At 36.0% G+C, this 15,403-nt stretch overlaps 2 protein-coding genes and 1 long non-coding RNA gene across 3 annotated transcripts in view; all 3 read left to right on the top strand.

The window, feature by feature from the left end:
- Positions 1–15,403, top strand: part of LOC311283912 (sialoadhesin-like) — a 112,891-nt gene that overhangs the window by 38,569 nt on the left and 58,919 nt on the right. The window lies entirely within an intron of this gene.
- LOC311284064 lies at positions 373–6,464 on the top strand. The gene is made up of 5 exons (XR_014626152.1): positions 373–931; positions 1,154–1,181; positions 1,338–1,583; positions 1,955–2,116; positions 5,993–6,464. It is a non-coding gene; the product is annotated as an uncharacterized lncRNA (long non-coding RNA).
- Positions 7,245–10,266, top strand: LOC311283954 (uncharacterized protein). Its single transcript, XM_084398764.1, has 2 exons — positions 7,245–8,644; positions 9,138–10,266. Exons 1-2 carry the CDS (start codon positions 8,311–8,313, stop codon positions 10,199–10,201), a joined length of 1,398 nt encoding a protein of 465 aa, XP_084254890.1. The 5' UTR covers positions 7,245–8,310; the 3' UTR covers positions 10,202–10,266.

Below are 15,403 nucleotides of genomic sequence, written 5' to 3'. Positions count from 1 at the left end.
TATCTGAGAACACAATATATGACTGCAACATATATCTACATATATTTGACTTATCTGAGAACACAATATATGCCTGCAACATATATCTATACATATATTTGACTTATCTGAGAACACAATATATGACTGCAACATATATCTATACATATATTTGACTTATCTGAGATCACAATATATGCCTGCAACATATATGAACATGTATGTGTCCAAACATGTAAAGAAAATATTTGAGTTCATCCATATATGATACCATATATCTGCATATATTACAGTAGCCTATAGTATTGGTTTCTCGCATATATGGACAGCATTAATTATAAATATGTGACATACATATTTGTTTTCAACATATTTAATAAATGTATGTAAACATACACTGTAACCCTTTACTGTAAATTTACAACGAATTTCTTACAGAATTGTACTGTATTTCCATAATACAGTATTAAGATGTATCTTTTACAGAACAGCTGTAAATATACAGCACATTTCTGTTTTCGTCCTGATAAATTCGTTACCATCATACTGACTGAAAAGTCATTGCATTGTGGGATTGATTTCTTTCGCGCTCAATTCAGTTCAAATGTTACGCGTCATGCGAGCAGCAGCAGACAGTAACGTTAGGCAGCTACAACAGGCAAACTCGTTTTGTCAGCGGGATTCAACTGAACAAAATAATCATTCCTGTTATCAAGATAAACAATGTCTGCGAATCTGTGAGCAATTTTAAAGCTTTTTTGAGGTTCGGTTCGGTTCGGTTCGTGTTTCAAACATTAGTTGCCTGTGACGCAGCAGAAAATGGACGACGTTAACGGTAGCAGCTACCTGAAGACGGATGGAAGAATTTGTCATTGAATAATCTAACCTGCGCGTGACGATAAGTGGGATTTAGAGTTTGAGAAGATGGAGAATTGTTCAACTGAGTGATACGGTAAGCCAATATATAATTTTTTTTTTTTTTGCGTTTTGTGTGATTGTTTTCACGTATTTGGTTTGATTTTGCGAACGCGGTTTAACGTGGCCGCGCAAGCAATTCACTGACTCTGTTCCACCTGTTTACCAAGTAACGTTAACTTCGACATTTCATATAATAGGCAACCTTTACCATGCTATTTGCATGACGTGCATTTGATATATATTTTTTTCGTTTTAGGCTTTGTAATCTGATGGCCATTGTTAATGTAAGTGCTTTTAAGTAGTGTTACAGTTATAGTCTATGTGGTAAAAAAAAAAAATGCTGTCAAATTCTGTCAGTTCTGTGATCGTGCTTTTGAATCGTTGTCAGAATTTTGCTAGCACATGAAAATCCATGTTCCTAATGCTGTTTTCAAATGTAGTAGGCCTATTCCTGATTGCCATCCCATGGTCCTACAACTACTCCCTAATTCAAAGAAGTTAGACGGTGTTATCCTTCAAGCAGATAAGTAGAGATTATTCAGCAAATCTCATTAATTTGTAATATGTTTTATGTTTTGGTTCTGTTGATCAAGGTTGTGCTGTCCTTTTTAAAAATTGTTTCAGGAATTTGCATCGCTGATGTCCAGCAATCTACATTTGCCAGAAAGTCCACGACTTATTTCCTGGTATGTAAACATTAAAGGGGTAGATGAAACCTAAAATGAAAAGCCATCATTTACTCACCCCACTGCAAAATATGTTTTTCTTAATAAGTGTTTTCTACAATTCTTACATGAAGAAGCATTTAATAGACACGTAAAAATTGTCTTGTTTTCTTAAAGAACAAGTCAAAATTAAGTGAGTTTATGCTTAAAACAAACAAAATTATATGCCAGTGCATTTTAGCATTCTAACCAATTTTAATTTTTAGTTGAAAAATGTAATTCATAGAACTATGAATAGACAACTACATCGAACCACAGTGGAACCCACAGTAGTTATTTTAATTATTAATATTATTTATTTATTCTTTATTTTTTTTTTTATTCCATTACAGGTCAATCTCTAAGCAACCAGTGCTGGATATTAAGTTTGGAAGGTCAAGGTGTGTGTGAAGGATCACAGCCTCTTCATCACTGGCCTGGCAGCGCTGTTTGCCTCCTCCTATAACTTCAGCTTGCAGTACCAGGAAGAGGCAGCACCTTGAGTTTGTTCAGAGGTTAGTCATTGGCATATTTGCCATTCTCATATATATATATATATATATATATATATGAAGAGTTCAGATGCAAAAGCCTCTAAGTGCCATCTGAAATTTTCTTCTAGAATGATCATTTTTATTAAGCTCGTATATTTAAGTTCAGTATTTTCACTTAAATAGCAATGAAAATTACCTATTAATTGTCATTTAAGAGAAATTACTCAACTTAAATATACAAGCTTGATAAAAATGACCATTCTAGAAGAAATTTTCAGATGGCACTTAGAGGCTTTTGCATCTGAACTCTTCATATATATACAGTGTTGGGGAAGCTACTCTGAAACTGTAGTTTGACAAGCTACAAGCTACTCGTAAGTTAAAGTAGTTAAACTACAGTCAAGCTACCCTTTTGGAAAAGTAGTTAGCTACACTACAAGTTACTATCAAAAAGTAGCTAGCTACATTGAAACTACTTTTGATTTTTTTGAACAACGTATATTATAAATAACTGAATAAGTGTCTGAGGAATGTTTTAAGTAAAATATTTAGTGTTTAAAACAATGCAATACAATTATGATTTCAAAGAGTATTGTTTTATTACACACAACACTCAAATATCGTCTTGCTCTATCATGGATAATATGGGTGTGTCAACCCACTTCTGTACGTCAGTGAACCGTTAGCCGCAAGATGCGTGATTAAACAACAGGTGGCGGTAATGGCAAAAAAAATGTTTGTAATCTAACAAGAAGAAGAATATCCTTGCATCGCGCTGATTCGCGCTGGCTCGACAACAAAACGCAATGTAGCTTTTGCTCGCGCTACACCACTACTTGCTGCAAAAAGTAGTTAGCTACTGGAAAAGCTACACTGTTTAAAAAGCAACTGAGCTACTGCCAAGCTACTGAAAAATGTAGTTAAGTTAGTAGCGTCGCTACTTGTAGTTAACTACTCCCCAACACTGTATATATATATATATATATATATATATATTAGGGCTGTAGCTATCGATTATTTTAGTAATCGAGTATTCTACGGATTATTCCATCGATTAATCGAGTAATCGGATAAAAAATTGTGGTAATAAAAATAGATCCAAGTGAACAACAGCCTTTAAAATTACTTAAAGACAAATAGGTAACACTTTACAATATGGTTCATTAGTTACTAAGAATGAACAATATTTATTTCTACAGCATTTATTAGTCTTAGTTCATGTTAATTTCAACATTTACTAATACATTATTAAAATTAAAGGTTGTATTTGTTAACATTAATGTAATGAACTAACATGAACAAACAATGAACAGCTGTATTTTTATGAACAAATGTTAGTTACAAATGTAGTTATTGTTCATTGTTAGTTCATGTTGATTAATACATTCATGTTAACTAATGAGCCTTATTGTAGTGTTACCCAAATAATAACAAGCAATAATTATTGGTTCAAATAAAGTATTGAAGTAATCATATGGGTTTTATTGAACAACGCTGTTAAAATACACCATGTAAATATGATAACTAATGAACATAACATTTAATTCAAATGTCAACTTAATCTTTCATATTTGGTCACTTCTGTACGATAGAAATGCAACAGCTGCCGTAATTTCTTGAAAAGAACATGTGCACGTCAAAACATGCAAGCAGTGCAAGGGTTAAACTTTTATTTTGAAATCGCGATGAACAACAATTCGCACATGAGAATATATGCGATTGCGAATATATTTCTGAATATATTCAGAAACATACTTATGTATTCTCCTGTGTTGGCGAAGATTTATAAATGAGCTGCGTTACGAATCTTGTGAAACGGTGCAGCATGCGTGCAGATGAATGTTATATAAGCCACACAAACTCACAGCACGCAGAGATGGAGTTTGAGAAACCCGAGACGCTCCACGCATAAATGATGACAGTAAGTTACTATGAAACACGTGTCCGGGGTTTTGCGTTCCCAAATGCACATTATTGGAAACTTAAACAAACAGCACATGCAGAGACTGAGTATGTGTGGAGCAGCGTTTACTGTGAACAGAGCTGAGGTACTTTTGACACAATCTGCACGCATGTAAATAATTAAACCGTCATGCTTCTCTGTGGGAGAAAAAAAAACAGCGCATATATTTATTTAACTTAATCTTAGCCTTTGTGATTTCACAATATCATGATTGTAAACAGTTAAATATATCGCGTAGCCTTAGAAAATTGTGTAATAATGCGGTTCATGGACTCTCGTCTGTGGAATGCGCCACTTCCGGTATTTTGCCGGTTACTCGACACGGGTAAATTGCAATCGAGGATTTTTTAAAATCGAGTATTCGACTTTAATCGAGGAATCGTTACAGCCCTAATATATATATATATATATATATATATATATATATATATATATATACATATATTAGACTGAATTGTGTCACTAACCTTGACTTGACAGTATTTATTATGTTGACTACTGGTATGAACAATATGGCCCTGGTTTCCATACAGGGCTTAGCTTAAGCCAGGTCTAGGCCTTAATAAAATTAGGGTATTTAAGCAGATTTTATAATAATGTATCATTAAAAAAAAAAAAAAAATTACTGGTGTGCATCTTGAGATAAAACAGTGGCAGTCATATATTTTAAGATATGTCAGTGCAAGTTGTTTTCAGTTGAAGGATTAGTGAAAATTCTGTCATTAATTACTCACCCTCATGTCGTTCCAAACCTGTAAGACCTTCGTTCATCTTCAGAACACAAATTAAGATATTTTTGATGAAATCTGAGAGGTTTCTGAACCACCCATAGACAGCAACGTCTTTGCAACTTTTAAGGCCCAGAAAGCTAGTAAAAACATTGTTTAAATAATCCATGTAACTAGTGCATTTTTTTGTAAATTTGGAGTGCTGTCAGTACAGAGAACAACGACAAAAATCGATGTTGCCTACACCGTGTTATCCTCTTTTTAAAATTTGCACCCTGTTGACTTCAAGTTTTAAACCTGCTTTTAGCCTCTTAACATCCTTGATGTGTCATACAAGTGCCCAGCCATGTGAGTGATTCCTTCAGAGTGAACACGGGTGAATCTGACTGCAGTAGATGTGAAAGATCTTGTTGAAACATCTACAAATGTCCATATATAGGTGAAAATGCCCCTTGAAATCAATTTAAGGTGGCAAATATTACCCCTTAATAAAAAATGTTAATTTCTGTCACTGCTGTAAACTGACCACTGCATAGAATATGAAAAATATGAATATCTTTGTCAGTCAGTTGTCAACAGGCCATGGCACCAAGCACAGAAACACAATCAGTAAAATGTTATCTAATTATTATCAAGAAAACTTTGAAAATATCGATCGAGACATATTTTGTCAATATTGCACACCCCTAATGCATGGTATTAATTTTGATTTCTTCGGGTCTTAAAAAGCCTTAAATTTGACTTTAAAAAATGTGCAGAAACCCTGCATCATAATATTTAGGTTGAACCACTGTAGCTATAGATTTACCAATGTTTTTACCACTTTTCTGGGCTTTGACAGTTGCAATGATATTGATATCAATGGAAGGACAAAACTATCAGATTTCATCAAAAATATCTTCATTTGTGTCCCGAAGATGAAAAGATTAAAACTTTAAATCTGGCAACCCCACTTCCAAAAATTTAGTTAGTTGACAGTGCGCATGTAAACAGACACATTGAGTTGATGTATTTTACCAGGGCGGAAAAAATATCAGTTATTGATCACAACATCCAACATTGCATTTTTTTTTTTTTTCACAACATCCTATATTGCATTTTTTTTTTATGTTGTTCAGTTTTAGACAGCTTTTGTGCTGTCTCTCTTTGTCAAAATATATACACTCAGTTAATAATATTTAATTGTGTTTTTTTTCTGCCTTTTAGACGCTTTCTTGACATCAATCCTGAACGTGGATCAAAAACAAAGAAAGGACAAGTAACTTCAAAGAAAACTGGCCAAGTTGTGCAAAACGAACACCACTGTAAGCCTACAGGTGTCCTCACTTCTGCGAAACCTTGCAGACTTTGAATGGGATTTCGTTTGCACTTTTATGGACTTCAAAAAAGAAACAGCATTTCACTGTCGTTATAAAGCTTGGAAGAGCCAGGACATTTTTTAATAGAACTCTGATTGTATTCGTCTGAAAGAAGAATGTCAGATACACCTAGGATGACTTGAGGGTGAGTAAATCATGTGCTAATTAAAATTTTTGGGTGAACTATTCCTTTAATTAAGTGCTAACTGTTACCTGTTTGTTGTTAAGTGTTAAAATTGCATTTTATGTTTAAAAAGTAATTCAGCCAACATGTTCACAGAAGGCAATTTAACTAAATAAATGTTTTAAAACCCAGAAAATTTTGTTTTCTTTTTCCTAGTGTGACTACTCTTATGAAACCTTAAAGTATAATATTTGAATTATGTAATAATAAAAGCAGTATTCCCTGTAAAAATACAATTTATTGCTGTCGACAAGTTTAATAATGTAAAATGTGGTATATACTGTATTTGGTAATTACAGTGGAGTACTGCAAATGCTGTTTACTGTAGTAGTGTTGTAAAAATACAGTATGTGGATGGCAACCCAGCTGCCAGTATTTAACTGTAAATTTACAGTGAAAAGTTTTACAGTGTACATGTGATACTGATGCATTTTTAAAGCTGTGGCATATGGTTATGGTACTTTGTGGATGTATTTGTCAAAAATGACAAAGAAATACTATATTTGGTATTACTATATTAAAATACTATATTTGGTATTCACACAATAGACAAAATCTCCAACTATAGTCATTTAATTTCAAGGCATTCAGATATAAGATTTGTACCCCTAATATATGTTAAAGTATGTACTATTGAAATAAGTACATATATGCATGTATAAATATATGCGTCATATATGCATGTATACATATATGCGTCATATATGCATGTATACATACATGCGTCATATATGCATGTATACATACATGCGTCATATATGCATGTATACATATATGCGTCATATATGCATGTATACATATATGCGTCATATATGCATGTATACATATATGCGTCATATATGCATGTATACATATATGCGTCATATATGCATGTATACATATATGCGTCATATATGCATGTATACATATATGCGTCTTACATATATTTCACATTTATGTGCATATACGGGAAAATATATGGCACTTACATGAAAACGGCCATTTTTGATATATTTTGAAATATATGTTTCATATATGTATTTGTGTTTTACATATATGAATTTTGCATATATTCTCATATATGCAGCAGACATACATGGGCACTAACATTATATATGTAATTTACATATATTGACATATATTACATTTCTGTATGGGTTATGCTGCCTGTTGCTTTATTTAAAAGCAGTGACTGTCTAGTTGCTGATGCAGCGACAATCTTCTTGCTAAGTACTTTAGCACAAACATGTGTGCTAATGTTCACTAAATGTGAACTGCAAAGATTTTAGTTAAAGTCATGGTTTTAATTAATTCTGAAGGACTGACATGAAGTAAGTTCACAGTACTATCAGTGTAAATGCTCGTTTTTAAACTTTGCTGGCAGTACTTTGCTGGCAACCACAGCTGCCAGTAGATTACCGTTATTTTACAGTGCAATTTTTTGTTTACAGTGACTGTAATTTTTACAAAATTATTCTGGCAACCACAGCTGCCAAATTATTTTTGTAAAAACAACAGGATTTTTTTGTTTAAGTACACTTAAAATGCCTGTATTTCTTACAGTAAATCCTTGTAAATTTTACAGGATTTTTTTTTAAAGTGACTAATTTCTACAAAATTATTCTGGCAACCCAGCTGGCAATTTTTTTTTTGTAAAAACGACATTTTTTTTTTTACAGTGTAGGCTAATAATAGTCCGCTGCAGCAGTTGCATGGAGCTTACAAAACTTAACGCGTGTATTGCAACTATAGGCTACATTTAATTTTCTCATCAAACAACTAGACTAACGAATGGCTCGGTACAACAGAAGAGCCTAGAAAGGGCTCTTTCTCTGTGTAGACCAGCAGTTGGTCTGAATTTGCTATAACCTATTCACCTTATTTTCCACGGCAACAAGGGCGGCGCCATTACGCTCATTTTGTCATCTTACTTCCGGCTGAGCGGGACTTCAACTTCCGGCTGAGAGAACATACCGGTACGCTAGTTTCTAGACGTAAACAATATGTCGAGTATTATATGTTCAGTTAAAGCCTGCCATAATAATTGGATCAAGAGGCGAGAACAATTGAACAAACTGTGTTTCGAACACAATGTGATGCGATCTGAGTGTTGTGGTGCAGTTTACGATTTACACCCACCACCTAAAGACGAGGAGCACCTGAGGCAATGGCGGAAGGCGCTAAACTTGAAGTGCCCACCCAAGCGCCCTTATGTGTGTTCATACCATTTTATGGACGGGAAGCCGACTGACGAACACCCTTACCCCGAGAAATGGCTCGGCTACGATGTTCCGGCAAAGAAGCAACGCCGGGTGCTGAACAGGTTGTCAGATTCAGGTAAGCTAGCTAACTTACCTGTTAGTTATGTGCTTGTTAGCCTAACGTTAGATTCGTGATTCAATGATTACATTTAAGATCAGTAACGAGCCGTTAACAAAATACAACGAACCTTGCATTATTACCATTGCCCAACTATAACGTTAAATATCACATTTCTTATGTTTCGTTTACTTTGTGATATGGACCTACGGGTCTGAAATAATTAATTAATATTCACGATATTATAACATATTATGCTACATTTCAGTCTTATAATAGCTCACATTATTCCTGTAAGCAGGCCAGCTAGCTACATCTCTCTTTCAGATATTGATATTGATATTGACTTAAATAGAGGAGATTGTGTGTGTGTGTATACTGTCTTGTGTTTGTAATGGATCTCTCTTTTACACACTGTTCTCTGTAACTATGGGTCCATCATATATTAAATCTCATGATCTATTTTAAGTACTAATGTAAAAAAAAATTGTATGGTTATATTTTTCCATAGATGCATCAATGAGCGTTAGTGATGCAGTGGACAACTGTGAGGATGATCACAGCCACATGCCCCAGACCTGTGATGCAGAAACACAATGGGAGGATCCATCTGTCTCTGACCACAACTACGCTTCACAATCTAAACTCAACCTGAAGCCACCAACATCTGAAATGGGAACACAATGCGTTGAGCCAGTGCCATTGTACATAACTCTGCTGAGAAACGACCACCTTTGTCAGCTCTACACAGGGTTGACACTGGATGCGTTCCATTCAGTTGCCGAGCACCTTACCAGTTCACACACCAACAGCTTTCAGCTACACACTTGGGATCAGCTCCTGATCACTCTGATGAAGCTGCGTCTTAATTTATTGCAGGGTGATCTTCCTGAAAGGTTTGGTGTTTCTCAGTCTATTATAAGCAAGGTGATTTCGTGTTGGCTTGACATCATGGAGGAGAAGATGAGGTGTTACATACCATGGCTTCCCAGGGAGACAATCCAGGCAACAATGCCTCAGTGTTTCAGAGAGCAATTTCCGAACACAACATGTGTGATCGACTGTTCAGAGACACCCCTTCAAAAGCCACGCAACCTTGACTCGAGAGGTGAGTCCTACAGCCATTACTACGGCCAGAACACCATTAAATACCTGGTTTCCATTGCACCATGTGGACTGATCATGTTCATCTCACCAGCATATGGAAGAAGGTGCAGTGATAAATTCATAACCGCAAATTCAGGGTTCCTGGAATACCTTCGTCCAGGCGATGAAGTAATGGCAGACAGAGGCTTCACCATTACCGATCTCCTCTATGAAAGGAAGGTGAAACTTGTCCTTCCAGCATTCACCAAGAGAGGCATGCAACTCTCTGAAGAAGACACCACTAACACTAGGCGCATCGCCAATGTACGCGTCCACGTTGAGCGGGTCATATGTCGACTTAAAAACTTCAAAGTCCTCTCTCAAACCGTTCCAATTAACCTCACCTCTAAAATGGATAAAATTCTAAGAATTTGTGCAGCCCTGTGCAACCTTCGAAGCGACATCATTTCTGATATAGAAGATGAATAAATGTTTATTTGTAGTTGTGTTCCATGTCTGTCGATACTTTTTGCTTTCATTCTGCTTTCATTTTGCTTTAAAGGTGGTATCAGCGATTTCAGGCCCAAACATAAATGATCACATTCATCTAATATTTTGCTAGCTGCACGCCCCATAAGCATGCTGTCAAAAAACCGCGTCTCTCTAGGTAGCCTAGGCTCTGAGATCTGCACACAAAAACAGCTGTTTTCAGTCTGTTTGGCCAAACAATCAAAACCCAAACAGATAGTGTTCCAACCAATCACCGACAGGGGCGGGTGTTGTGAGATTTTCGCGTGCAGCCGTCATAGGCAGCCGTGCACGAGCGCAAAACCTCACAACACCCGCCCCTGTCGATGATTGGTTGGAACACTATTTATTTTGGTTTTGAGTGATGTTGATACCAACTGTTTTTGTGTGCAGATCTCAGAGCCTAGGCTACCTAGAGAGACGCGTTTTTTTGACAGCATGCTTATGGGGCGTGCAGCTAGCGAAATATTAGATGAATGTGATCATTTATGTTTGGGCCTGAAATCGCTGATACCACCTTTAACTAATCAGTGTAAATAGTGTAAGTAGTTATTTTTATAAACCTTTACAATGTGAATAGTTATTTTTATAAACCTTTACAATGTGACCAGATGTTACCTGTTGTGAATAGTTATTTTTATAAACCTCTACAATGTGACCAGATGTTACCTGTTGTGAATAGTTATTTTTATAAACCTCTACAATGTGACCAGATGTTACCTGTTGTGAATAGTTATTTTTATAAACCTCTACAATGTGACCAGATGTTACCTGTTGTGAAGTTATTTTTATAAACCTCTACAATGTGACCAGATGTTACCTTTGTGAATAGTTATTTTTATAAACCTCTACAATGTGACCGGATGTTACCTGTTGTGAATAGTTATTTTTATAAACCTCTACAATGTGACCGGATGTTACCTGTTGTGAATAGTTATTTTTATAAACCTCTACAATGTGACCAGATGTTACCTGTTGTGAAGTTATTTTTATAAACCTCTACAATGTGACCAGATGTTACCTTTGTGAATAGTTATTTTGATAAACCTTTACAGTGTGACCAGATGTTTAATAAACCCTTACAATGTGACCAGATGTTACCTGTCAGTAATTTATTATAAAACCATATAATGTGAGCTCTGTAGATTTCCCCTTAAAACTTAATTTAAGTCTTCTGGTTAGAAGGAATAAGTCATGTCAAATTTGAAAATGAAAACCATCTTGGTTTATTACTGATGAAAATGAAATGGTGAAATATATCTACATTGAGGTCAGTAGTAGAAGGTGTCTCTAGCTTCCTGAAAACATCAAACACAAGTGATTTTATAAAACTTATTTAATCATTTATATTTTCTAAAACACAAAATCACAAATATATCTCGTTTAACACAACCAATTTAAAATGCATCCCACCCAAATTATCTAATATCCTATCCTTAAAGGGATAGTTCACTTTAAAAATAAAATTCTGTCATCATATACTCACCCTCAAGTTGTTTTAAACCTGTATGAATTTCGTTCTTCTGCTGAACACTAAGATATTTTGAAGAATGGTCTTCCTTTGTGTTCAGCAGAAGAAAGAAATTAATTCAGGTTTAAAACAACTTGAGGGTGAGTATATGATGACAGAATTTTATTTTTAAAGTGAACTATTCCTTTAACCCTAATTATTCGCATTCCTGCTTATTTACAAAGCTGCATGTATCTTGTGGATAGCAAAAGACGGCCTGCCTGAAACTCATCTGACACATGAGGGAGCATATACTTAAAATAAAATGCTTTCAGTCTGTCTACAGTCTTGGCACAGAATTGCTCATTGTATGGGACTTTTAGCAGAACTTGCTGTGATGGAACCCAGATGAGCAGCTTACAGGCCCTCAGCCCTGTACAGAACATTCCAAGCTGCACTTGCACATAGAAGCCCTGTGGACCATTTGGCTGCAGCTGAGGTGTCCCTTCCACCATCTTCACATCATATCTCTGACTTCTGAAGAGATCCTCCAGAGTCTCGCCACTTTTAAGGAGAGGGGATTTGATCTCCAGCAGTTCCTCCGAGTTCAAAACTCCATCTGGGCTTGATGACAGCCAGGGCTCGCTTGCACACACGACTGTGCCTCTGCGGCTGACTGAGAACCCGCAACCCTCTAGCCACTGTATCGCAGACGCCTCGCTTTCTAAGCCATGGTAAGTGGCCGCATTCCCATGGAACCTGGGGTAGAGGTGCTCTCTGAGGAAGGTCTGAGGGTTGACTCTGCTGGGGACCTTCTTTGCTGTGCTTGCCGTGATTCTTACTTTGCGAGAGTCATGCCACAAGTGAGAGGAACTCTGTTCAAGAGTTACACGCTCCAATGCTGTACGCTTTAAGAGGTCAATGGCCACGAAACTGTCATAAAACACCATGCACCTCTGGCAGATGTTGGTGCCATCATGGTCAGCATGTGGCAAGGAGGATGCAGGCTTTTCTGGCTCCTGTGTCTGAGCAGCACTCAGACATTTGTGCAGAAGGCTTGACACACACAGCAAAAACTCCAGTGTTAAATTAACACTCCTGGGAGTGTATATGAGTCCACACTCAAAAGTGTAAAGTGTTAAAATATGAGTGTTAAATTAACACTCAAGAGTGTTAAAGTTAATGAGATAATTAAGTGATTAATTTAGTGATGATTGAGCATTATTGAAGACACCTGATGTTAACAAGCAGAATCACTGAAGGAGGAAATCACTAATTGTAAGTTACCATTAAGGTGATCAGTGTTTGCTTTAGTTGGGCTCTTGACACTTATATGTTTACTTTAAATTTTGCTTGTCTGCTGTTATTGATTTATAACAGTCAGATGAACAAAGAGACAATGTGATCTGATGGTGTTGGTTATGTTTTGACAATCATGTTGTGATCTGTAAAACAAAACTTATTAAGATGGCTTAACTTGTTAGTTACAGCAGCTCTGTGATTCTACAGCACATGATTTTCAGTATTTTTCATATAATCCAAAAATATTTCATAACCATTGTTCTGATCAAAAGACTTTCAAATGAATTTATTTAGAAACACAGACATCAATAATCAGCCTGTGAATCTCAACAATGGTGACAATAATAAAGCATGTTGCAGTCGCTGCCACCAATCACAACTCATTAATGGCTCCCATCATGCATTGCGGTATGAATAAATTATGATCTGAATTGTCTGTGTAATTTACTTTTCCTAATTGAATATTCTGCTCGTCACCATTGTTGAGATGCATAGACTGAATCTTGACGTGTGTGTGCCTAAAAGAAAGAATTTTTTTTTTTTTCAAAACAACTTTTAAGAAATCCTTTGTATTATATCTAAAATTCTGGATATTTATGCAGATTCACAGTTATTCTGTAATCAACAACATAAATCTAAGTCAGAAATAAGGATCTTAATGAGTTCAGTGATCAAGTTCAAATGATGATTGTCATAATATAACCAACACCAGCAGATCACTTTTTCTCTTTGTTCATCGGGCAGTTATAAGATACAACAGCCAAACAAAATCTAAAGTAAATGTATAAGTGTCAAGAGCCCGACTAAAGCAAACACCCATCACCATAACGGTGGCTTACAATTTGTGATTTTCTCCTTCAGTGATTCTGCTTGTTAACATCAGGTGTCTTCAATAATGATCAATCATTACTAAATTATTCACTTAATTAGCTCATTAACTTTAACACTCTTGAGTGTTAATTTAACACTCATATTTTAACACTTTACACTCTTGAGTGTGGACTCATATACACTCCCAGGAGTGTTAATTTAACACTGGAGTTTTTGCTGTGCAGGCAGTCGAAGATGCTTGAGACCCTCTCTCAGCTCACCCTGAGTGCAAAATGAAGGAGTGGGAGGCAGAGGGACATTGTTGGGCATTACCTCTGACGTCAGTACATCGGTGGCTCGGTGGTGGGAAAAGGTGATGTCCGTTAACCGCTTCGGGCAGAGGTTCCTCTGGGTCCCCACATTCCAGAGCCGCTGCTCATCTGTGCAAGCAATGCCAGTGAGCCCACTGGACACAGCATTTTCCACCTGAGATCAAACATATGCACTGATGAGCTTGAATACTTAAAAGATATTTCAAAACTTTCACAGTTATCTTATTTAAAAATCATTCATTATTATTACACGTAATGTTAACCTACCTTATTCCTTATATCAGGTGATAGCGTAATTAGACTTACTGTTCACTTATACATTTAGGCCTACTTTACGTTTCCTTTTCCATTTTCAGTGCATGCATATTTTTTTCCTAGCACATTTTACCAATTCCAAATCACATTAATCGTAATAATTAGCATTAATTTTGTATTTAATTATTTATAAGTGATATAAAAAAATACATTCTATTCATATGTGCAAAAAGAAAACCTGCTTAATATTTATGCACATCTAAAATACACAATTAATAGTAGTTGTTAAGATTGATGTGGTTTGGAATTGGTCAAATGTGCCATCATAAAATCAAATTGCAAAATAATGATGCATGCACTGTACTTACCTGGACTCCATTCACTTACCTTACTCCAATGTACAATTAAGAGATTTGACAAGATACTTAGCCTGCCGGTGGTCATCAGGTAATCATCAGCTGTGTATGTCACAAACATTATGTTAATATACCTAAATATATACATTTATAACATACTTATGTTAACAACTCGAACGTTGCAAGATATTATCATGAATAATAAATACTAATAATGAGTGTGATATAGTCTTACCTTCCATAATATCGAGGCTGCGTGGCTATAGGACCTTCCCAAACCAGCGATGCACAAACATCCAGTAGTCTCCACTGATCCCAGGCTGCTAACTAGCACCCACGCAGAGTGGTGTGGACTGCGCGACTGGCTGGGGTGCACGTTTGCTTTTAAAAATACAAAGTCACCCTCACGGTGTAAGAGTACACGACCCACTTTCCCACTGTGTAAATACTGATAGGCCTCAGTACTTTTATAGTTTTTCATGGCTGCTCCATCAACTCCTTCTGACAGGACGAAGTAATTAAATATGTCCCCATAGGTTACCTCAGGCCACTTCTTCATATCGTCTATCCACGTTAATAATGTTAATGGATGGGACAATATGAGACCATCTGATCGTCGCAAGTTCTCTCCGTGCTCCCAATTTAAAACAGAATAAAT

This window comes from Rutilus rutilus (assembly GCF_951802725.1).
Source record: "Rutilus rutilus genome assembly, chromosome: 2".
Taxonomy (NCBI): Eukaryota; Metazoa; Chordata; class Actinopteri; order Cypriniformes; family Leuciscidae; genus Rutilus; species Rutilus rutilus.
This window is presented reverse-complemented; position numbering and strand designations above follow the sequence as displayed.